The 26,232-nt window shown below is 36.9% G+C and overlaps 2 protein-coding genes across 4 annotated transcripts in view; one reads left to right on the top strand and one right to left on the bottom strand.

Moving 5' to 3' along the window:
- LOC111260757 (signal transducer and activator of transcription 5B) overlaps window positions 1-25,446 on the top strand; it is a 38,830-nt gene extending 13,384 nt beyond the window's left edge. For all 3 annotated transcript variants that reach the window (XM_022833743.2, XM_022833744.2, XM_022833745.2), the window contains 2 exons: window positions 6,746-6,809; window positions 24,575-25,446. In XM_022833743.2, the coding sequence (XP_022689478.1) occupies window positions 6,746-6,809; window positions 24,575-24,688 (178 nt within the window). In that variant the 3' untranslated portion in view covers window positions 24,689-25,446. The remainder of the gene's footprint in view (window positions 1-6,745; window positions 6,810-24,574) is intronic.
- On the bottom strand, window positions 15,238-26,158 carry LOC111260762 (protein MEMO1). The gene is made up of 5 exons (XM_022833755.2): window positions 25,704-26,158; window positions 22,863-23,130; window positions 20,944-21,107; window positions 18,165-18,392; window positions 15,238-16,245 (listed from the first exon to the last, which is right to left on the bottom strand). The coding sequence occupies exons 1-5, from the start codon at window positions 25,856-25,858 to the stop codon at window positions 16,092-16,094; spliced, it is 969 nt and encodes a 322-aa protein (XP_022689490.1). The 5' UTR covers window positions 25,859-26,158; the 3' UTR covers window positions 15,238-16,091.
- Between the last annotated feature and the right edge of the window lie 74 nt (window positions 26,159-26,232).

The raw sequence follows: 26,232 nt of genomic DNA, 5'->3' as shown, positions 1-26,232 counted from the left end.
TATACACATGTCTTCAACATGACAACTGTGCTTACAAAGGGTAAAAATAAGGGGTCTGTATTTGACGAATGCGTGCTAAATGTGACTTTTCCTCAAATCGTTTATCGTCATAATACACGTGAGATGTGAATTGAAGTAAATATATACATGAGTATCTATAAAAAAAAACAGGTAGGACCGATAATAAACTACCAGGGGCTCATTGGTAACGCTTATCATCTATTACCATAAGCCCAGGGCAGACTTAAGGGTCGTATATCATTGTGAGTGTCACGTAACAGTGTATCGAACGAATTGAGTGTACCATTGTGAGATCACGATAAAACCAAATAAAAATATAATCTTATTTGTGCAGAACTGAGTTTTAATTGTCAACTGCCACATATGTTCAGTGCTGCCTAATACTATTTTTTTAGGTGCCCACACGCATGATCAAAACAAGCATGTTTAAACTTAAGTGCATGATCTATTTTTAGGGAAATTGCATGGCCTAACATGGGAATAACTGGGCTACTATTGAAGATTGTCAAAATGTACATGCCGATATAACCCTTAAAACTGCAACCTTTCAGTAATGCCAATGCTATTGATTAGCTTACATTTACATAGAGCATTTGTGAGAAAACTAATGTGTCTGATGTAGCGGGAAGCAGTGTAGAGCATTTACATAAGACAAGCAAATATTAAACGCAATTATAAAGAGAAACTAATTTTCAGAATTTTTCTAATATTACATCTAATAATAGATATATGTCAAAGAATTCGGAAAGATCAACTTAACCTTTGTATCAAAGTAACCGTTTTATAGTGTTAGAACCAGCTTTGTTCGAACAAAAGTGGAAAGGAATACGAGAGTCTAGAGAAGGCTAAAAAATTTCACCGACGGACTTCGTAAGTGTCCGATTCATTAGAGAGTAGCGGAGCCTTTTCACTGTGAACGCTAATTTTATCTGTATCGACTCACTAAAATCTATTGTCATACAGCATTTTAGTACTACAGTTTGATTTGTTTTTTTTTTTTCAATAGTACTATTAAAACTACCAGTAGAGGTATTCCAGTAGAGAAAGATACATTTCTTTCTTTTTGACAGGCATTGCTTTTTATAAGCTATGTAATTGTAAAAAGCTGCTAACTCAATCAGGGCACAAGTCATAATTACATGCGACTGCTCTCTTGCCTAGTATTCATTTCATGTCGCTTGCATAAAAATAGATAGTAGTTATAAATAAAATGAACGACGTTTAAGACTCGTCACACCTGATTTATTTTGTTTAAAAGAGGATAACTCAAAAAAGCCCCATTAGATCCTGAAATCTTTGGAATGAATCTTTTGTAATTTTGGGAGTGAACAGCAAAACATGATTAATGGAATAGCTGCCGTAACCAATACACCAATGATTTCAGGGCCCAAAATTTTAACTGGGCGAAAACGAGTACAAGCATCGCTGATGTCAGAGGCCCCATATTTGAAAAAATTTCGTTATATTATATGCTATGTTATATATATTATATATAAAAAGATAATATGCACAATGTGCCGAAATACTGCAGGGTCTCAACTTATGTTGCGATAGATGTTACAGAGTATTTTATAAATAGCTGAGAAACAGCAGAAAAGCTAGTGAGGGGATGGTTGTGTCGTCCACGTAGCTGAGCTATACAAAGCCGGTCAGTCCAGTGATCTCTAACATACAAAAATAGAGCGCTGCTTGTAAGCGAAAGTACGGTTTACACCACTTTTTTGTGCCGTCTTAAAGCATTAAAAAGTGTAGCGGAAACCTGCACAAGTAAGCGGTTGCGCCCATCGATCGCAATCTTGAAAAATAAAAGAATGGACGTGTTTGAATAGCTGAACGACCCGCGTAGTAACTCTGTCGAGAAAGCAATGTTGGTTGTGGACGAAGCTATAAGTACGCCCCTTAGAGCATCCTTTGGGAAGCTCATGTTCCAAAAACATTCATCCCGATATGCGCCGCCACGAAAATAGATGAAAATTTTGTCATGGCCGAAGCGGCTATGCACTTCGAGATTTCAAATGTCCCACTAGCCACTTCCTACAGGCAGATTACAATTGACTGCATAAAGTTCGAGGAGGACGGGCCCATAGCAACAGTTAAATCGCTTGTTATGAAGCACTCACGGAATTGCCCGGAATCTGAGCTGCATGCCTTATCTACCCTCCTCTTCAGGCCGGATTGTTTTTAAAATTTTTAACGAGATATTTGCTAAAAAGGAATGAGAAATTTGCTCTTTGCTCTTGTGCTTCTCTCAGTACGTCAGGTTGTTGAGAGTCGCCGACACAGCTATAAGTATGATGTAGCTGAGACAATTACGTATAGCATCGCGTATAGCGAACGAAATTTTTTTTAGCGGCGAGAATCAAAGAGACTTCCACGGAAGGAGTGCAGTCGGACCATGGAAACGCGTACGAAGCTTTGAAGACCTTCCGCGTCGAAACTCGGTAGTACAGGTCCTTGGCCTGAGTGCAATGCCGAAAAGCGTGTGTGAACTTTGTAGAGAACGTGCCGACGGATCGCTGCCATTCCAGACCTTCACAGTAAGCTCAACGTGTCATTGCTCGTGATGGAATTATCGAAGCTCCCGCTGTGGGTTGACAAGTGCTTGGAACACAGCTGATGCTTTAGTGCTAACAAAAACAGGCTCATTCAACTTACCGGGATTCTACTCCGTTTACTGTCCTGCTCAGAAAAGAACGGCTCTGCCATCTCAGGGGCGGATTCTCAACGTTTTAAAATCGTAGAGTCAGGGACCTGACCAAAGCGCGTTGTGGAAAACAACGGCATTGCCTCGTGTGGCCCGAGGATACGGCTTGTAATGGCGTACGTGCAATCTATATATGGTGAAGGTTCGTGTCCTTTATACAGACAATTTATATATATAGTAGTTCATGTGCAGCAGGTCCTTTCCGACTTACAATCAGTCGTCTTGTGATCGGGCCTGACAATCTCTCCAATCGAAACCAAGGAGATAAAACTGAAGAAAGGTGGCAGAATTTTAATGGTGCGCTATAATTCTCTGACTGCCCGTTGAGCGTTGGTGACCGACTTATCCATTTAGGATTTCTCATCTCATATGACCACCAGAATGTTACAGAAAAATACAGAATAGCTTTGATAGCTTCATCTTCAGTATTTAACCCCCTGGCGGTCGTATAGATCTGCAGCTTCTCGACCACAAAGTTATACCGGTTTCCACATACAGGGTGAACGCAATTGAGGAGGATCTCAAGCAACTGGACCGGATAAAAATCTCGTTCCTTAGTCGCACTATAGGACTGTGCCGAACAACCTGCAACAGAATTGCCTGTCTACTGTCTGCCGCCGTTTCAAGCTACCGTCAACTACGGCATTTTGAGAAAATCCGGCAAAATGAGATCAAAAATTCGCACAGGTCGATCCCGGATTCTATCAATCGGGAACCGTAATAGACGACACCCAAAGTGGACTTGAACGGCCTAATATATATGTAATGAAGTGTTATGCAGTCTCTTCCATAGGTTATGCAGAGTACGTAAGTAATATTTAATTTGTACTAATTTTAGGCAAGCCGATAACGTGTATCATGCTTCTCGCTGCCCACAAGTTCAATCGCTGGACAGCATACCTTAGTAAAAGACCAAAGGGTGGTAATGACAAGGTGTAGAATTTCATAATTTCGTAAAGCCCAGGTTGACTATTTTTATGGTATTAACTTTAGCCCAGTTTATAGAGCCGTCATACGTATAGTATTTTAAATTGGTTTTGCCACGTTGTTATTAATATATATATATATATATATATATATATATATATATATGTGCGTTTGGGTGCTACCTGCAGAATTGTCACCTGCTTTTCTAGACATAACTGGAAGTACACAATATCAGTTAGGCTGCCAGCTATATCACAAAAGGTCGTCCAAACAGTTATCGTTAACCGTAACTCAAATTCGCACAAAATAATTAATAATATCAAATAGGATCTCCTAAGAGTCAGAAAATATAGTATTAGAATTACGATCTGCTAATAATATTGTAACAGTTCCAGATAAAGCAGGTAACGATAATGTTGTAATGAAAACAGATAAAACGATAATAAGAACATTTTCTCCTGTTATTCCATATGAACATATATTTAAAATAATTACCATTTAAAATTAATGGAGCTTATGATCGAGGAGGACTGAACATTACAAAATAAACTGCAGCTCTTCTATGAGATATATTTGTTTCAAAAAATATTGCACATCATCTAAACCTCTTTCGATATGTACTTTTTTCATGGTCCACCTACTTCAAATCGCCTCTGCTCTCGAATATTTTAACATGTCCCTGCGTAATGAGCAATACTCAAATGCCAAAAAATTAAAAGTAAACATTTGGTAACGCACTTGCAGCACAAAAAAATGGCGACACTGCCAAATCAACGGATGTTTGGCGGAATGTTCGTGTGTTTCAGCGTACACTTGGATAGTTTCGTGATATAAGATAGTTTCTTATGTATGCATGACTCCGAGTATCCAAAATTTCTAGAAAGTCGTGTTGTTGCCGCGGGTGTTTATCTAAAAAAAGCCAATGTTCTAAAAGTGCTTTTTAACTAAAAAACTTTTTAGGCACCTTGCTGTCATAAGCCTATTCAAAGAATAAGGCAAGTCAATTTTATGCTACTAACCGTGCCTGCTTAGGTGACTTTCAGTCAGATTGCCTCAATAATTTATGAAGGTTAGGCCACTCTGCGGTACTTCCATTGATTCTTCGCAGTTTTCGTCTGCTGTTGTTAATTGAGGTGGTTAACGATCGTTGCTTTGAGTACTTCCTGTGTGGTGTTACCAGGTAGCTAATCCGATGAGATTTTGTACCTGAAGAATTTTTCAAGGGTCAAATATATACGTTTATCTTATCATGGCAAAAACATATTTTCTCAACTTCTTTACTCGGTCGAATGTTCAAAAAATGTATATCAATAGCACTATAAAAATATGTACACTTGAGTCAACGATATTGAAGACGTATGCGTGTTTTAGGGCGCAGAAAGGTAAAAAACTCAATAGTTCCGTCTGTATGTTTTTTGCATTTTATTAGGCGTCTTATATATTTCACCTTTACGATTTTTTGGCAAAATTGACTAATTATGGATTGGCTAAAAATCTTTCATCAGATTGATTTTTGCAGTCTACGCCACCCACCAAACTGTTATAACTAAATTGAATTTGTCTGAGAGTCTTTATTTGGTCGCTTTGTCAGGGCTATAACGTGCTATTTAAGTTATTGCATTAATGCAACATTTCGACGCCTTTCTATCATTCTGACCAAATGATTAAAGCACTTTACATAGCCAGAATAGTCATGACGGCATGCGTTTCCATTTCTCTAAGCGTAAACAGTATAATATATCGCAAGATGCAAATTGACCCGTCGCGCGGTATATTAATTGGCTAGAGTACCGTGCCAGCAAGTCAGACAGCCTGTTCCAGTCTCTTCCGTATTGAAACTGTTTTCTAGCCAGCATATTCATGATAACAGTAAAACCAATATCAAAACATTATAGCTTTCTGATATTAAGATTTCTATGTGCAAATAAACTCTCATATAACCTATGTCGCTTCTTCGGCCTAAGGATGACTGCAGACGTAAGGGTTTGACTAACTACAGCAAGGGAATGAGGAATAACATAGTAAGTTCCGAATGAACGATGTTTCGTGATAGGGTTAGTACATATAAAAACTGTAACAGCTTCATTTCGACCATTCAATGTATGTATAAGAACTTGTGGATCTTAGCTTGGACTGTATTTTCTTTTGGATTTTTAGTGTTAAACCAAAAACAACTAAAAGTGGGAGATTATTGTTTTTGCGTATCACTGTAAAATAAGGCCAAATGACCGTTTAGTTTCTAAACTAAGTGTACATAGAACAAATGATATGAAGAACGATGGGATTATTGGGACGAATATGGGATCACTTCTTAATCTCATTAAAAACATACTATATATAGATAACGGCTTCTTCGACTTTCACGTATACTTTGACCAAAAGTAATACCGAAACTACTACTACTGCGTCTATTTATTAGAAGTAGCAAATCTTTTCTTCAAGATACTAGTTCAAATTCGATAGAAGTAGAAGGATCTATCTTTCCCAATTTTGAAGGTCCATATTGCGTTTTTCACATACATCTAAACACAAGTACATTTCCGGATTAATTATCTATTGTATAAGTATTGGCAATGCTATTATATGATATTAATTCAGTCCCTGCAACGAACTTGTTCTTCGGTCTTGGGAAAATGATCATTTTAAACAAAACCTGTTTCTTTCTGTAGCTTAATTCTTCAGCACCTTCGTGCAGTGATCACCAAGAGAATTATCTTAGAGTACACATTGCAGTACGATGTTAGTAATTTTGCAATAATTCGTGTGTAGTGGTCAAGCTATTAACGTATCTTAAGCGCAAGAACTATTCACCTACTTCACATTTATTTTAGGTTCTATACCCAATCATAGGCAACAGAGTTAATTTTGGCAGTTTAAAAAGGAAAGATAAGAGAGGCACATGTGGGCAAATTAGGTGTTATTAAAGATCGTTATACTCAAAAAATGGCAGCTCTATATCAACAGTTTTTGGCCAAATGGAATTACCAAAACTTGAAAGACTTTTCATTAGGCTAGAGCATTTTAGTCGATTACTAGTCGTTTCCAACTTAGAGCCTACTAATGATTCTCAATTATTGTTATCTGTTATTGCAGAATGATGGATCTTGAAATGGATCTGTTGGACTTCGACCTTGACATCGATCTCAGCGCTATACAGGTGTCAATCGCTACTGAAGAAAACAATATATAAAAAAACAGATCACACAGGCGTCTAATTTGCGCCTGGCTCTCCTCACATTAGATTATATTCTGTGTGACCTATTCAACCAAATTAACAGTCAGGCTCTAACCACTTCACTCTATTTTCAGCATAAACAGAGAACAATCGCTATTATCATAGTTAGCTAAATCGGTAAGATCTAGCAGGCATGTTGCGGGTTGTTACGTAAACCTAGAGTTTACAACACAATGTAACACTACCCTTGATGGTACTCGTAAGTAAAGCGCTAGAAAATTTAGTGGAGTTTTCGTTTCTTGCCATGCTTGCGTCAAACTGTTCGATCTGTTAATTATTTTATAAGCTGAAATTTTATTTTTTTTTCTAATGCCTTAATGATGATCGTTAAGTCTAATGTAGATGTAGATAATGGAAATGTAATACTTGTCCCTTATATATATATATATATATATCAATTGCGCCAAAGCATAAAACGACCAGTACTAAAAATAACCGCCTTTTCACATCATTGTTCCTCTGAGGGCGATAGTTTAGTATCGGAGAAGAAAGACGGTTATGCAATACTTTTCCTTGGCGCGATTTAGCTGGATCCCACTGAAAGCGGGATACAAGTAGGGAACATAGGCGGATATAACTCTCACTTAAAAACGAAGCCGAAACTCATATAACACAGTTCGATTTAAGCTTATGATGCGGTTTCTCTATTACACATCTAGCTAAGTAAGGGGATTAAGAGAAGACGTCGGACCACCGTCGAAGAGTAAAGAGTGTCAGCTCTGTAGATCAACGTGGTATTTATTTTACATTAAAAACAATATAGTAAATTTCGAATGTATGCATAGGCCTTACGACACCATGTTCGGTCAAGCTTACATGTACCGTTAAATAGGGAAGCTCCGCTAACAACTCTTTTCTCTTCGCCCAACAAAGAAGAAAAGAAAGACCGTTACAAAATAAAGCAAAACAGGCGAAGATTTGATTGGTTAGACATAGAGAACTGTATATACATACAGGCTGACTGTAGAATTTATACATACTTATGTCATCGAAATTCATTCAACATACACTCAGGATTGTAGTAACAACATATATTACCACTAGGAGTCTCTTTGCAGTATGAAGCTAAGAGAGACGCTAATAGTGACCACAATTTATCTCAATGAATGCACTGCTACTTTCTGTTGAGACCAACGTGTACTACATAATTGAAGTTTGTCATTTGGCGTGACGTTGAACCGGTACGGCATATGCTTTACTGATCGTCCAAAATATAAAGAGTAGCCCGATAGCAATTCCGTCATGATGACTTAGTACTGAGAAGTAATGAGTGGAACTAATTTGAATGAGATTTATGAGCTCTGTATTTTTTTTTTATCGTAAGACGCCTTTTTATCCAGAGAAAGTGCCAGGCATAAGGTCTTCATACAGAAACGAGCCATTGTTGCCCTTCTGATAACTAAATATCAAAATTGCGCTAACTGTTTAGTACTAAGCGAATCAACAGCTCTCTAGACAAGCATCGTTGCCGGCTTTCTCTTCCAAGAGTCAGGTTCTGCTGATCAAATGTTATGAAGTGTTGTAGCGGCTTCGGCCAAAAGCAACAATTTCCAACATCAATGCAGGACATTTGTACGGAAAAACTGTTAAGCTTGATTAAAAAAAAAGGTCGTCTTTCACCTAGAGGGCGCATCTGCTGCGATCAATCTTCTAAAGGGGAATGGCCGTTTAACATGCATAAAGTTAGCCACAAAAGTGGACTAACAAGTTTTGGAACAGCAAAACAATTAAAGAAACACAACTTCAACACTGCTTCAAGTATGAAAATATATAAATATTCAGTTCGAAAGATTGGACACATGAGAAAGATCTATTGACACGAATAGTACGTATAACGGATTTGACTACAGAGTTTAAAACCTTTATCAGTATCGCATATTATGAGCAACGTTTGTATCGAATATGTTAAATAAGAAATGTCTATAACATTACGGATAGGGGCTGATTGTTATAATAATTTGCTGTTCTATTAGTTACGTATGTTTTTCGCGAGTAGCATATGTCTGCGTTGAAACTGTGATAGAACCGCGAAATGTTTAACTGGTGTGAGGAGAGCCATTACTGGGAAGGAGAGCGAAGTATTGTGCAATATTTTTAGAATGAAGGGGTGTGGCCGACTTAAATACGCACTGCTATTCCCTGCAAGTCGTGGTGGGTGTATTTTTGTATCCTGAAGTTCGTCGAGCAATTAAAACGATTCTCCTTCACCGCACTAGCCCTGACACCGGCATTTAAAGTACTTCCAATTGTGAACGTAGGCTACATACCAATGAAGTTTTGGTAGAACATAGATTCATACGTATTAACATATTTGAATAATATGCAAATGAACTATAGCTTGCCGTATATTTGGTTTGAACTATGATTTAATAATAATGATGTATTATTATGATTTTGACTACACCAACCGACACCTTAACAGTAACAGACATACTACCTACAGGGTTTAAAACTCTATTGTTTGTGACGCAAAAAAAACATTAAAATTATGTAACATTTTACAGAGCGGCATGCATTTTTTGACTAGACAATCACTGAAAGATCGGGAGAGCAGTTTTAAGCAACTTCCTACAGTCATTCAGCAGCAGACTCTCTGATACCAACCAACATCTCTACAATAGAAGTTGGATAAACTTGGGATAAACTTGGATAAACTGAATCCCTAAATCTATATATATATGGGGAGTTTTTTTTAGAAATAAACCAAATTTTAAGTGCTTCCCGTATTCCACAAGTTAAGTATCAATATTTGTTGAGATTTTTTTGATACACTTGACTTGATTCTCGTTTATTTATTTCGTAATTTCAAATATACCCCGTTCTTCTCCATTAGAAGCTAATTTAACGCAAACATGAAGTTAGAAGACTTTGCAGCCACTAAAAATATTTTCTTGGTGCCATACGCATCGCTGAGGGCGTGTAACATTAGGAGTTAAATACCACACAAAAGAAAAGAATAAAATTTAACGAACACCAATCTGAATTCATACACGCTTTTGAAACGCCGTAGATAGTTGCTGAAATACCAATTGACGAATACCGTTACAATTTTGCAACGACAAATGATGACACGAATTTTCACCCTGCGAGGCTGTGTGATCTATAAAACTGTTGTATATGGATTCCAAATGTTTAACTAGAATCAATGTTTTATTATTGAATTGCCATCGAGCTTAATAACCTGAAAAATGGGTAAAATTATGAACCAAGCTTTCCGCACGATTTCAACATGGTTTCACGAAACTTAATTCTTAAATACCCTATGGTTTTCGTTTAGTTTTTGAAATCCTTTTCTTAAAATATAGGTATTGGCAATAAGTGCTAGGCGTTGGTTATCCTCCGCAAGGACGGATTAACGTTTACGCCTTTCTCGCTGGTAGCAATCTACAATGTGCTTTCGACGTTTCGCTCCTTACAAAATATGCAATCAAGCAAAGATAATATATGTTTACTTACTACAAATTTGTTAAAAATGTTACAAAGATAAACCTATTCTCAAAGAAGAATAGATGTTATTAGTGAAACGAGCCAAATGCAAAAACCGTTATGTACAGCTAGTTCTAAGAATATCATAGACAATAATTAGTCTGGACATATCTTAAAGGTTCACGTTAAGAACAAATTTAGCGAGGAAATACTTGTTTCCAATTCCCACTTCAAGCTGCGTCAACGAACAGTGGGCGTGACAATAAGCCAGCTAATGTCATATGTATACCTCAAAAAAAGTTAAAGAATAAAGCTATAGCTATTAAAATACTTGCTGCAATGTAGATTTCTGTATGATGATAGTGCCATGGTCGATATGAATAGCGAAGCCTATGCATCGTCAATGAGTATACAATGTTTATCAATACAAGTACACTTATGATTGATCATCAAGATAGTACCTGTAGGTATTCCTTCAAAGTTCTCACCATTCATGACTTCGATAAGTAATTCAACGGAAACCGTAGGTGCACTTCTACATATTACTTCAGTTGAGACGTCATTAAGTTACGAGTAATGAAAACCAAATACTAAAAAACGGCTGGGTACTGCTTTTGAGCATTACTTCACATGGCTGGTTCCCAACAAGAACGACATAATGGCAAGCCAACTACAGTAACAACCCCAGGTCCGTCGTTTTTAAAAGCATAAAGGTAATATAGGATAACTTTTCTCCATGGAAATATCGTATAGGCAACGTCGTCGGGTTGTACCGGAAAGATAATGATTAAAGCTCCTTTCCACAAGAAATGTTTAGAGACTGGAAGTTTTTGAACATAGGAGGCTATATTTAATGTGTAGTTGCTCGTCAAGGAGCTTTTGCACATTCCCATAAATTTTGTATATTTGTATTTAGATGAGTGACCCACGGGCGTTGTTCAAAAATTGAAAAATTCGGACTATTTAAAACTATGTATTTATGTATTATAAGACTTCTCTCTTCTCAGACTCCTTGAATAAAAAAAGAACTTCTGTAATCCTCAATAAACCCGTGTTGCAAAGTATACCACACTAATGGTTACGATTAATGTAATCTTCCTATGATCATAGTTTTTGTCTATACTGCCAATGGCAACTCTGTTCTTATATATTAGTCAATTCGGGAGACTTATTTTAAGTTCTTATCGTCTTATATTGAATTTTTATTTACGTATTACTGAGGTTTCAGGGGTAACATAATCAATGTATATTACAGGTTGACCCGAGTGGTTATCAAAAAAGCCAATTTTCATGTGACGTTTTATATTCTTTCAAATATATGCTAGTCAGGGAGAAAGTGCCTTTATTGAAAAAAGCATTCGGCGCTCTCGACAGGGCCCATAAGGGGTGCGTACGATCAATGCAGAATATGGTGTTAATAAAGAGCCAGTTATGATGGGGCCTACAAAACATACATATATGAACTGATATCATACGTGTTCCTACTGAACCAACTAGGGCAAGTTTGGTGTTTCCTTCTATCAGTAGTAAACACTCGGTGAAAACGTGTGGAAAATACCACCTCGATCGTAACTGCTAGGTTATTTACGTGTGTACTGGTTGTACGTCATACATATAGTGGCATAGCGACGTAGCGTATGAAGAGCGCGGCTTTGTTAGTTAGTAACTGGTATACGTAATTTGACATCCTATTGAAAGGACTACACTACAACAATAGAAAGGCTCAAATTTTCGTTGTTTAGGAATGACCCTCTGAGGAATTTGCAGATTTCTGGGCAAAGTTCATTGGTGTTGTTTACAGGCCATGTTGAATATGAGATTAGGAAAACGTGGTTGTACTTGTCTATGGTGTTCAAATTTCTTTGGTTCGCTACTAAGCGTTCCTTCAAATTATGATAAATTTGCAATGTCTATCAGGGATACCGACAATCTTATGGGGTGGGTATTATAGCAAGATGGGTGGTGCTATTATACAAGATCCCTCAATTAAGTGGGTAAAAAAATAACTAATGTGTAAACAGGCGGTTAATTCGCCATGGCAGCAGCAATACCAGCTATTATCTGTTCAATCTGGTTTACTAACGATTGAAACTGCTGAGAAAATAGTTTTTCAGTGTCACAAATATTTAATTAGTCTTAAGGTTAAAGTCGTTGTATAAAGATGCGAATTTATATTCACCTGAAAAAATGCAACGAGGTTCTTCCAACGCGATGAGCATGTATACAAAACTGGACCATCATACAGAAAATATCATTTACTATACAACTAAAACCAAACTACTAAACAACAAAAAGGATAGTGCGTATCTCTTTGTTCGGTCATGTGGTTATTTGTCGTCTTCGTGAAGTTTCGGCTGTCTTTTTCCAACCAGAGGGAAGTAACTGCTATTATACTCTATCGTTTTTTTGCATCACTTTCTGTTACAGTGTTTGACAAGAATTTCGTAAGCGTATGATGGGAAATGGTATACTAATATTGCTTTAGTAAGGCTAACTTTTTATTTACTGCCAGGGTTACGTCCCGCGACGGGCAGTGCTCGATATTGAATTCATTGGATGAACACCTTTTTCAAAGTAGGTAGTAAGTGTATGATGCTCATTTAGACTAGTTGACCATTTTTTGGCAGTTCGTACGATCGTTGAAAGCTTGTTAATGGTTTATATTGGGGATTTATCTTTGTTTCTCAAGTTCCACGGATCTTCGAGACAATTTTCGCTTTTCATCTCTTTGGTTTGAGAGGTACAATTGTGACTTCTGTCGAAGTGGTTCACAACTGATGACGTATAAACCATCTTAATTAATATTCTTTGATTGTAGGAATACCTTTTTCAAGAAGACAGCTTTTTTAGGCTACAATTAAAATTTGGTTAATTGACGAAATGACTTGTAATTGATAAAATATGAACCATCATGGCATATTGTTCATAATTTTAATCAGCCTGTAAGGTGCCGTTCCGGGACCTTTTTCGTTTATTATACGTGATAGAATATGTGTAGTTCTCAGATGAGCAGACACATTGGCTTCTTACGCGACCTGTAAAATAAGCATATGATTGAACTGGGCAGACTAAATGATGTTAACGGCATGTTGAGTAATGATGAAGACCACTTCAATTAAATTTTATATTCGTTTTTACCCTGGGAGGTAGGACCAGGCACTAAATCGTAAATATGGTACACAACGAGGTAGTTTAGTGTCTGAATCACCGTTGAGATTTTCGTAGAAAGATATATTCTACGAGATAGAACATTTCTTAGGTAAACGTTAAAAAGCTAAACATCCTGACTCAATCGTGGCATGTAAGGGTTTCATTATAAAGTGAAGAAGTTCCCGTAGAGGACCTTTGGCTAAGTTAGTTAACATACTTCAAAGGTGACGGGGACCCAATACACCGAGTCCGGAAAGCGGAGCTGCGGTGAACGAGTGCCGCTACAGTTAGCACCATTGCTTGTTAAGTACGGAGAGTGTCCGTTCGGGCGCACTTTCAAAATATATTAGATGATATATTCTATTTAGTGAGTCGGGATATGGAGCCTGTGATTGCTGCTATATGTTTGTCTACTATCACTATACTATAAGGCCACTTAAATCTGTCTGAATTTAAATCTAGCTTTAGTTTCGTGGCTATAGGAAAGGTAATGGGTATATAATAGTGATTTGTAATAACGTTGTACCATTTTAATTGTAATAAATTTACTCCCCTGACGAGCAGTGTAAAGAGGTGCCTAACAGCGGTATCGAAACCAGTCGTACAAAATATAGCCAAACGTTCTTTCAGCTTGTACCTTTCTCGTAGTTAATTGAAACATACATAAAATTAAAAGCCTAGCTCTTTTATTGTGTTGAGATTAGCCAAAGCTATTACATAGGCTGACACAGACATTCCTCGCTCCACTGCAAGTCATTAACGTCAATGTTTTCTACGTATTAAAGGATGAAGAACTGGACATGAGCAGGGCAAAGCATCTTTCATGTGAGTCAGATGTTGACTCCACTTTAACAGCTATATTTGGTTTCACTCAACGTCCCCTACCCATTAAGCCCAAATTCCTTACTTATACAACTCATACATTACACTCCTTATTCTTTTGATTCCTATTCAAGAATCAGAAGCTCATAGTGCTACAGACGCTACTCTGCGAATCTTCTCCGTCAGACGAACGAGGTGGATTGGAATCCCCAGATCTGACCACTCACCAGAGAAAGTAATAGTATTATGAAGTAGAGTGGTGTGAAAGTTGTAAAATATATTAGTTGTAATGGGAAAGCAAATAAGTGCAACTGAGTGTTGCAATTATGAAGCGTGAGTAATAATGTAAGCGTGAGTCACTTACAGGTTAAAAAGATCGTAATACATTTTAATTTAAACTAGTTTAAATTAGATGAAATTTTAACAAAATGTTGGCGCCGCGTACACGATAAAATGTGAGCTTTATGCAGAAGAAGCGAACTTTGGTTTATATGAAAATGTCGAATCCTTATTCGGTCCATATCGGTTTCTCGCTCGGTAGTAAGACACGTGCAATGTAGTAACCTAGTAAGTGTAATCTGCAAACTAGATAATTAAGGCAGGAGATTCGTCTAATTGCAACTAAGTAATTACGCTGTCATAACTTTTCGTAAGGGAACAGGGTCACTGTAACAGAGTAACCGAAATGGAGCTACAAGTTAGGCTAGATGTCTTAATTACCTAAACACCATAATACCATATAATTGCAACAAGATGCTATAGCACTATGACGACAACACGATTTTAAAAAATCATGTTCATTAAAAAGACGTTTTAATGGAAAAAAGGGATAGTTGAAGCGGGTAACTGCGATAAAATTACTGTCAGTGTATACCCAAGCTACAGGTTACTCTACGCCCAATGTAACATCAAAAAATCACATTAGCTTAATTAATCCAGAGTGAATGGGACGTTTTTACTAGATGATTCTTCAAAAGTTTTATTCGAGTCCTGCCTCCCTTGGCCGCCGCCTGTATCAGGAAAAGAAGGACTTCACATGTCTGTATTAATATTACAAGGAAGCTTCAGCTTTTGCTACTGCTTACGAAATTATTTTTTACTTAGATTTGACTGTTACTAGCCGAATCTGCTATTGCCACATTTTTCCATATATTCAACCATCTGATATATTATTACCACAGTATCTGGTCTGTCATGATTTTTCATATTCACCTGTCCTGGGTGTATCAAGCTTTAATTGATATTTACTGTAGTGACCCCTATTTCAACTATTTGTAGCGGCACATTGTACAGCTGGAACCTTTTTTGTTTTAGTCGCTCGTATGCTTACTAACCTCAAATAGATCAAGTTAACTGAACGTGTAGGCGTAAATATATGGGAAAATTTTGTCAATATATAAAACTGCAGGGATCGGTAACAATAAACAAGTTTGAAAAATACGATCCGTTATGCCTATATCGAAGCTGGCAACCACGACCGGTGAGCTATCAACAAGGCGATAATTCTTCGACCTAAAGCATAACTCATATATGACAGTGGTAACGAGGTCTCCATCCGAGACCCACCTAAGTGAGACCGAATGGCAATCCATCCGATTGATCTCCGCCATGTTTCACGCGGTGGGGCTCTACGGAGGGAGCAGTGACGCCATATGCATGGACGCCAATACAGGCAGACTGTCTGATGGCTGGATAACCGAACGCAGCGGACTCTAAGAGTATACATTTCAGAACAGTACAAAGAAGGTGTTCTCCGGTAAAAGCAAAAATCAAGAAGCCAGCAGAGCCGGATCCCAAAGTATATCGTCAGTACCAGTGACGGAATCGAATTTCGTGATACACGTGAAGAATGATACTGTAGGAAGGATAAGGAAGAACTGGTGCCACGGGGCTAATGCCAGTGAAAGTAGCCTTGGAAAGTAGCCAACGAATAGTTGCCAAACCAGGCGACATACAGAAGCTGAAAACGAAATTTATAGTGTAAGTACGCAAGGAATTAGTCTATAACTATGGTTTAAGGATAAAAAATTCCATTTTAATCGATTAGAAATACTCCTCTCGTTTACTGTATTAACAATAACTATGGTATTTCCTTCATAATCACTTTTCAAAAGCCGATATTTATTTAATATTACGTAAAACAAAGTAACGTGGCAAGTGTCTCATAGCTAGTTCGTGTACAATTGATATCACCATTGAATTCTGAAACGTGAAAGCACAACTGATGCGATAAACACATTCTTTATTGAACGATAATCATATGCCTAAATAATATTTAGGCAATGATTTCCGCTATAGTGGACTTCCACGAATAGTTTTATTTAATAAATAACTATACACGCATAATCACTGCAATAATGATGCTAACATAAGTGATTGCTCATTCACTTATTACTATGTTAGTTTATGTTAATTGTTGCTATTAGCTATATCCTCTGAAGCTTAAAAATATGAGTTGCTTGTGCTGCAGTTGCAGGTAAACTACAACCAATGACAACACGAAACACGAAAAATTGGAACGAAATCATAATCACACAATCCAAAATAGTTCTAAACCAGCAGGTCCTAAAGACTACACAATCATATATTTAACTGAGCTTAGCAAATCCGAAAAGTAATCTATTTTCTTATAAAAATAATTTTCTGTAAAGCTAGCGCAGCATTCATATTATGATTCAATTGAGTTTATTGTAATATGCTGCAATATATGCAATATCATAAAACAGGGTGCAAATCATATCTGGATATCTTAATAAGAGTCTTGTTGCCTGGCTCCTTAGCCTTTACAAACACGTAACGTTATGTACACTTCTGAAACTTATTTGAGACAGTGCACATCTTGCACCTCGTTTCCCTAAAGAACATAACAGTTAACCAAGAACATCACTTCAATTTAGTCTGCATATGCGATATACTCCTTTACAATATTTTAGTCAAGTCCTTATCCAAATCAAGAAAGTACATTTGTCAGACAAGTTGCAGAGATCCGCTATTCCAGTAGCAAAAAAATGCATTAAGCTCATACAAAAAAAAAAGGCTATTCTATAGCAGCTCTAGGTGGCGCCTCCTTTATCTCGTTTTACTTTCGGATAACGTAAAATAGATACGCACATTGAAACAGGCATAGCTGGAAACCCTCCGTTTCCTTTACGACACAGCCTAGCTATAAAACACACTTTAGCACTGACAACACAATACTAGATTAGTCCAACCTTGAACACCGATATGAACTAGCTGGAGTAATCTTTACGAATGTATCTCCAAAATTGTATTTTGCATACAAGCTGGTCATATGTGTCTCTTGTGGCTGCTTCAAGATAAAACTCCACACAGCAAACTCAGTTATTACTTCACAGAATGAAACGGCAAGTACAGCAACTGCAGGCCGAAGTGAGACCATCAGTGACCACTTTGCAGTAGTTTCGACATATCGGTTCTTTGCAATAGTATTGTATTATTTGCTGTTCTGTGTACAGGGGTAGCGAGTTCCGTTTGTCACATACAACATACATTAAAAGAAAACGGCAACACGCCAGGCATGCACATCAGTCGTACAGTTTCGGAAGAACAGCCGCTTGGTCTACAAAAGAAAATTCGATAGGCCTGATCTTATCTAAGAAGCTTCAATGGGCTTAACTCGAGCGGTCACATGATAAGAAGCCCAACTTTCAAATCTTTCCGGTTATTGACATGATACACACCACTCAGATTCTCAAATACAACCCGATGATCACCATGCAACTACAAAATTTTGAAGGCTTTTAGATTCTAATTCCCAATCGGAACTAATGTTGGGAGCCGGACCCAAGTGTTACAGCAGCAGAAGCGTAACTCACAGAACTATCTTGTCGGCTCATTACATGGTTACTTTGCGCATACCTAAGGAATTTACAAGAAAACTCCTGACCACTCTGCTGCAGTGTGGCTACGGAATTAAGTAATACACCGATTGGATGTCTTCCGCAGATCGTGTTGCTTGTTTTCTTGAGGTAGGCTGCGAAGCCAGTAGGGTCTAGTGCCTCGATGAGTCTCATACCGTCTCGATCTAGCTTTTCAATGCTCTCCCAGATATCTCCATCAGCCTTGTCGTACTGTTGGTAGCGGAACCTAAAAAAGAGCATCAAGATGTAAGAATCGAAAGAACGTATTTAACTGCATTGCTAAACATATTTTTAAGCTTTACTGCATTGTTTTTTTTATTAAATCTATGTCCAAGCTTATTGCCCCAGCACTTGAAGGACGTTGACAGAGTGTTACAAATCACTAGTCAATTTTTTTCCGAGAAAGCCCCATTGTTTTTCACCGGGCGCATCCCTTCTTAGCGTGGAAAGTACCGAAATTTAGAATTAGTTAACGTCTGGTTAAACAAAACTATACAATCACAAGTTTTGTTTAACACAGGCAAAACAGCGAATAGAGCAGTGCAATTGAGTTTAACGTAAAGCAGCCTTTTTTTTAGTAGGCCAGTTTGACAGAAGAAACTTTCTAGAAAGATCAAAACCACGAAAAGCCGTAGGTACAATTTCGAAGTTGTGCAGTTTCAATGATCTGATTATATCCCTTTCCAAATGCACTGCACTAGTAAAGAACCACACATTTATACCTTTGAAAAACCACCCATGCTCGTAAATTGTAAATTCAATGCGCGAAAACACGATCATATAGATCATATCCTTCAGCCCTTATCCTTCAGTTCAGATCGTATCCTTCAGTTACATAAAAATGCATGTAAAAACGCTTATTTGGCTTGGACAGTTAAATAAACTGTCCAAGTTTAATTATTTTGTGTGCTTTTTCCATTACTATTATTTACTGCTGATACTAGTTTTTCTATTTTAATACATATTACGTTTTCATATGATAGCAAGGAAAATATATTTCATATAGTTTCGTTGCTATTATTAATTATCTTTTTTAATTAATAATCTTAGGTATTTTATGAATGAATGAGGTTATTTTGCCTATATGCAGCACCAACGTTAGTGCTAAAGTTCATTTGGAAGTGACTTGAATCGCTCACATGCAACTTAATTATCGGTGGAGAATATATTACCTCTCATACAGCAAGCTGCTAATTTAAAAATTTTGTGAGCTAAATTTTTAACTAAAAAAATCTTATGGAAGAGCTCCTGTAAAAGCTAAAGAAACAATGTTGAGGGTTGTACTGGAAACTGACCTCTCACATATGCTTGCGCTTAATATTTAACGTATGTGAAAACAATATACATGTTCGCATTGGTAAAACAAACGGGTGCCATATAATTTACATAATAATAGATAAAGATAAAAATGAAAACGGACTCTTGCTTTTTTGCTCTCACGTTACAACAGCGATTCATCCTTCCATCTTGTAATGAAAAACGGATTCTCTGCAGTAATCGCAGACACTTACATTATACATTTTCGATCATGCAACTATCCGGTGATACATCAGCACTAATTAAATGTAAAACGATAAAAGCTTATGATATCTGCTTGGCGGTCAAGTCCAGGGGTTACACACTGTAACTTCACAATTTCCGATTCATCTATTATGGCTGAAATGTTCTGTCAACAATTGACTGTCGACCTCAGATTGCAAAAATATGTAAACAAAAGTAAACCACCTCTCTGCACCTCAAAAATACAACGGCAGACATGTACGAATTCAAACAAACAATGTTTATTGTCTGTCGTCTACGATACGAAGAACATTACCTTCACCGATTACAATTTTTTTTAATTTCGGCAACTTATTGATGGCGAATTTTTTTAGTCGCAACGTGCTGTCACAGTTGCCTGTCAAGGTGGTATGCTTCAGTTGCTATGACTAAATGGAAGTTGTAGGAATGAATGGAAGTAGGCCTAATAAAAAAAAAGTTAAAGCCGTTAAAGCCTCATAAACAATAGTTGTACGCACTTCGACTGAGAACAACTTTACTTGTGGAATAAGGCTGAACTAAGATTTTAGTTTAATAATTTCCCTATTAGACGACGCAATTATGTGTATATAATATAATGTCTATCCTTTAATATATATTACAAAGAAGTTATAATACAGGATATCGTGTAGTACAGGATGACTACAGCATTAGTCTTTCCGGTAATAGAACAAATTGCTATTGCCGCTCTCGTGATCTCGACGCTAATAATTTTCTTAATGCAAAGATTTGAGCTGAACTAAACCGTGAATACATTTAGATCGTCGAAATAAGATCAATACATTAAAAACCTCAAGTAACTCGAAAAATATCCATTTCAAAGAAAAACGTACGATAAGATAATTTACTTGAAGCTACAGGATGAGTTTCCAAGAAAAGAAGAATGAAGTTACAATCTATATCTCGGATGAAGTTACAATCTATATCTAGATAACAGTTAAACTCAGATAAAAATCAGCAGTATATCCCACAGTTTTTCCATAAACCTTATAGTTCATTTAATATAGAAGGAACAATAACTATAAATCACACTAAGGCGTGTTAATGCTAATACCTCTAATAAGAAAGCGAGAAACTTCATATAGTTCCCAGAAGCCTGACGAATAATACAACTTTTGTAATAGCTACAGAAGAATAAATGCTTCAATGTGCTGACCAAAAATGGCATTACCAGAGACATTTCGCACGGGCTGCAGTGCGCCTACATGTCAATGAAATTTTTTAAATGGCTTTCATACCTGCTGCCCCAGTGGCAGAAATCAGAGCTAACAACGAAACAGACGTCGTCCTGTGCGAGATACTTCGCCAGCGCGCGACCATATATGGCTTCTTTTTCCGTTGTGATGGCACCAACGAGAATTGGCACAATGGTGAATGGACCGTTGGTCTTGCGCTCCATTACCTGAATTATTTTTTTAAATGAAAGAAAAATAATTTTAGGTCAAAAGTAAAAAATTCTTCACAGACACAAGACAGAGCGTGGTACCGCTGTATGGCCTTATTTTAAAGCCCTGTAAGGCAAGGGGGCTCACACGAGCGTATGAACTGGGGGTATCATTGTTTTGTTGTTCTTACTCTTGTTTGAGTGTTCAGTTAAACTGTTTTTGTTTAATGTACGTAAAAGAAGACCAAACGACTCACCCATATTATGAATAAAAAATAAATAAATCATGAACTAGCGATTGCACCGCTTTTGCTGCAGTGGTTGTGCTGTAGTTTGTAAAAATGTATATTTTCTATCAAATAAATTAACATTTTATTATTATTAAGGTATTCTATGCATATTCTTGCGTTGTAAGACAGCTTGCTGCGTAAACCAAATTTGAGACAAATGGTTTAAAGTTTTTTCTGTATATAATGTTGCAACTAGTAGTTTATCAGATACATTATTAAGACTAACGATCTAGGGTTACGTTGCCACTAACCTTAACACGGATTTCTATTTAAACAATCCTCAGTTCATTTTTCAAATTCATGTTAATCCATAACAATGTTACTTTTTGAAAACAACGTTCGTTCAACCCAATTGAAAGTCCGCCGAATCGATTATTTTAGTTCAAGTTATATTAAATACAGGCATATATATGTAGAGCGGCATAACAATTTCAAGCAAAAATTATCTAAGCTTTATTCCTTTGCAGCATGCCTCAATTCGCTTGCCTGCTCTATTATTTATTAACCTTATTATTATTATTATAACCACGACCAGCAGAGTACTATGTGCACTTGAGTAAGTTTGGGTAAGTCGTATCTTGTAAGTAGTTCAGGAGTAGTATTTTAGGTGACTTATCTAATTGCTAAAATACGTACGTAAAATTGAAAAAAAAAAGAACTTAAAACTCTTTTTGTACCTTATCCATGTAAAAATGTTGATTTTCACTACTCGGGATAAACTCGATATTGGACAATTCAGACAACAGCACAGTCTGATGATAAGCAAATGCTATGAATCGATCTGACAACCGACTAAATGCGGGCACAGATCTTATGTTTTCTTTATGTAGCAAGTCCTCAAGAATTTCCAAGATGTTTTAATAGAAACCTTGAACCTAAGGTGGCTAATAAAACATCAGGCATTCTTGGCTTTTACGTGATTAGAGCATCGGATACATAGGCGTAGCTGAAATTACAGTATTTTAGTTGGTAGTGGAACTAACTTTCACAACACGGTAACAGTGGCCAATCTTCAGGTCACTCTCCAATGAGAAGCTATTACATTTAATCATTACATATATATATAATCACAGGAACCTTTCTTAACGCTGTCTCAGTCATTCTAGATTTGTGAAAAGGAAGTGACCGATCTAATTATGAAGTAGCACGGCCAACTACCTCTTTTCAACATAACAGAATAGAAATTGAGGTTGTAAGCACAATTCTAAAAGACGCGGTGAGTTTTTTTTTTAATAGTAAAAGAAAAATAGTAGACATTTCTATAGGTCAGTAAAGTCGATTAGGCTCATTTGCTGTATCAAGCAAAAAAAATTTGAACTATATCACTTTCAATCCCATTGTGACAACACCACTTCTGCATCTTTTCGAACACTTTGCTGGTCTGTGACCAAAAAGCTTGGTTAGTGCAACAAGGTAAAACATTCTTTTTGCTTAAATGTAGAACGCTCTGTTTTTAATTTGTTCACAATTTAGCGTCTCTTACCTTTGCGACGTATGGAAGATGCATCTCAATAGAGTGTTCGTCTTCATCAGTTCCAAGTGACATTTCCTCAAATAATCCTGTTTTATACAGCTCATCATAGACACCTTTGTCAATTGGAAGGTCCATAAATGGGGTCCTATACGTAGTGGCAGGAGAAAGCGCACAACCGTCTAAGTAGACATGATGCGAAGGCCCTAAAATAAAGATCTTGCGGACGCGGTCTGGATCAATCTGGGCGTAAGCGTATGCTGCTGTTGGACCTGAATACCTGCAAGTGTAATTTGTATAATATTATAATATATATATATATATTATAAGAATGAGATATATTCAGAGATTATTTGAAGCTGGAAACAATTTAAAAAATTTAAAAATATAAGTGACCGTTACTATTTAAAAAAAAAGTATATATATACTGAACGACCAAATGCCGATGCGCAGTTCAGAAAAAGTAACTTGACAGCGTTTCAGAGCCTTTGTGCTTCGCCAACAAGCTCCGCTTAGGAGATATTAAGATTCACACTCATAACTTAGCATATCGCTTTTCTCTCAAACTGAAATCCACAAAAAAAAACATCAAAGTTCAAATTGCATACGACTCGATTGTATTTGACCATTTCGACAGCATATAAGACTCTAATTTCGGATAAATATAAGTTTCAAATACAACATTTCATTGCCGAACTATTATAAAAATAAACACTTTTGCTAACATTGATGATTAGATTCTACATATAATTCCATATAAGTTTCAATAGTGAAATACCATTGTAATAAAAAAGCTTTAAAAAAATAGTGTTACTTATTGTCGAGGTAAGAGGTACGTCTGTACCTTACTCTATATTGTAATACAAGAAAGTTTTTGTAGGTATGCATATGCATATATATATATATATATATATATATATATATATATATATATATATGTAACGGTCATCTCAAAAAGTTGATAAATATCATAGAAGACGACAACATTATCACGGAATAACTAGAATACAGCAGTGGAGTATCTAAGTAAGAGGTAGCAGAAATATAATATAAACATAATATATTAATTAGAAAAATTATATTTATGAAGTAACAAACAAGCGATTAATTCTCATTCATTTAAGAATACTGCAAAAGCATTTTTGTAATTTTAATCTCGCTTGTAAAACTTTGAAAATTGTCGCGCATAAAAAATTCGTTTGGAGATCGTCGCCGAGCGGCACTAGCTCCTTGTAGCAAAAAGTACTGGTGCTGTATATGATTTTGTAAGAAATATGTATATGCTTTTATGAATGTACTGTATTTTTTAATGACTGCGGCCATTGCGCCGTAATAATCATGGACCCGACGCCATGACGAATTGCTCCGAAAAGGTTATGTTCATTTTGTCTAGTCTATTTTAAGCATCCTTATCGGTTAAAGTTTTCACAGCATCAAGCCGCATTATGAGTAACGATTCAAAATGCTTTTATCTTTAGTGTATTACCTTCTGCCTAATCATTTGGACAAAGAACACGGTGGTCCAAAATTTATAATGTTACTATCTGTAACAGTAATCTTAAGCATTTTTGTCCCTAATGCTGTATAAAGATGAAGTATTGCTTATGTAAGTAGCACTCGTAGAATTACGATGGCGTTGTGACTATAATCGATGACATAGGGAGGACAGAGAATCGTGGAAGGAGTCGCGACTGGAACTAACATTTTTGATCCAATTATTGCAGAAAATGTCACGGTGCGTGTGCCTACACGAACTCGGGCTCAACAACAGAGGAAAAGTTCCGGCCCAAGCATGCAGAGCAGGCGACTTACATCGACTTGTTCCTCAACAATGTTAGTGATTATCATCTCGTTCAGCCAACCCTGACTAAATTACCAACCGCGATTCACCTCGTGCATAAAGGATTCGCGGACGATACCTAAGAGCGCATGGCTCCAAGCCGTATGGGCGGTTACATACACGGGTAGCACAGCTGGTTGTTACAGCGTGTACCAATAATGGTACGGGTATTTTTTACCGCTTTTAGTGCTCTTTATCTGTATAAACAGCAAAGCAAAATTTCTAAAAACTATCTATCCAATAAGCTTGCAAAAGAATAATCAAAGCAACAATGATTTCTTAACGGGCCCATTCCTATTAGTCCCATTTAACACAGGATTTTTTTCCGATAACAAGTCAGAGCTATCAAAAATTTAGCTCATTGGTAAGCTCACTGACTGCAGGTTTACTGCTTGAATGTATCAAACAGTTAAATCTGCGGCTAGTGAGCATTATTAAATTTACTGTTCCTTCCTTGCTCGAAATCCTTTTTTTGTTTCGAAATTTCGAAATGTTTCGAAGTTTCGAAAATTCGATATATAAATTCGAAAAAATATAAATATTGGAAATATATTTTTAAAATTCGGAAACAGATTAGAAATTAGTTTATATTTCACACATATTTCGTTGTGACAATGTAATTTCTCTGTACTTATGCACCTGGTAAAAACGAAAACGTCGTCTTCATTTTTTCTTTTGTTTGCAATACGTGTTTTAATTCAATAATAATCTAATTGAAATAATGCGTAATAAGACAATAAACCATGTGTCCCGTAATTACAATGGTAATCTCTTTTACAGTAATTTAAATATGTACGCATCACTAGAGGTACTAAACATGTTAAGCAATTTGAGTTCAAATTAACCATTCAATAATGATGTCCAACGATTACGCAATCTAAATAACTTGGCTATTTTTGGTGTTACACGAGACGCTTTCGAATCTTTCAATACTACTGACAATTGCATTTGTGGATACAAAGAGCAAGTATGAACATAATCTAAAACATATAAACAGATGCGTATAACTCTACCTGTATCCTGCATGGGGAGCGATTACAGCCCGTGCGGGGCTATGTGTGACGGGTCCCACCGCTTGAAGCCAATCTTCCAGTTGAGCTCGTAGCTCATTGCCTCTTTCCGAATACCACGAACCCGCGTGAGTTGCCTGCCTACAGCTACGTGACATACTGGGAATCAGCTGTTTGAACCACCTTCGAACTAAGCTCCGGTGAACCTGCAGGATTCCAGCAAAGTACTCCACGAGTTTCACGTCTGCCGTTGGTTGAGCAGCTTTTTTTTTCAAAGAACCACGAATAACCTAGGATATAGACCAAGATTGATCGTCGTAGGTTAAGAGAGCTTTTGCAATGTATTAGAGCACTGACTTTCAGGGGAAGAGGATATACACTGAAATGAATCGCTCGTTTGATTGAGTGCGACTGCTTGATTTGGCTTCCGCCAGCCCAGCAGCTACAATAAAGCAGACGATAAATGAACGCATTCACCAGCTGATAGAACCCCTTTTCACTTCACTCAGCCCAATGTTTTGTTATTTTATTT

The sequence above is a fragment of the Varroa jacobsoni genome, unplaced genomic scaffold (assembly GCF_002532875.2).
Source record: "Varroa jacobsoni isolate VJ856 unplaced genomic scaffold, vjacob_1.0 scaffold_473, whole genome shotgun sequence".
NCBI classification, from domain to species: domain Eukaryota; kingdom Metazoa; phylum Arthropoda; class Arachnida; order Mesostigmata; family Varroidae; genus Varroa; species Varroa jacobsoni.
Note: the sequence above shows the minus strand (reverse complement) of the source record. Positions and strands in the feature narration are given on the sequence as shown.

Coding starts and splice junctions, on each gene's coding strand:
- LOC111260762 (XM_022833755.2), bottom strand. CDS start 25,858: ATGTCACGTAGCTGTAGGCAGGCAACTCACGCGGGTTCGTGGTATTCG. Junction 21,108..22,862: donor ATCTTCCATACGTCGCAAAG/GTAAGAGACGCT, acceptor AAAATAATTCAG/GTAATGGAGCGCAAGACCAA. Junction 18,393..20,943: donor TTCTGCCACTGGGGCAGCAG/GTATGAAAGCCA, acceptor GCTCTTTTTTAG/GTTCCGCTACCAACAGTACG.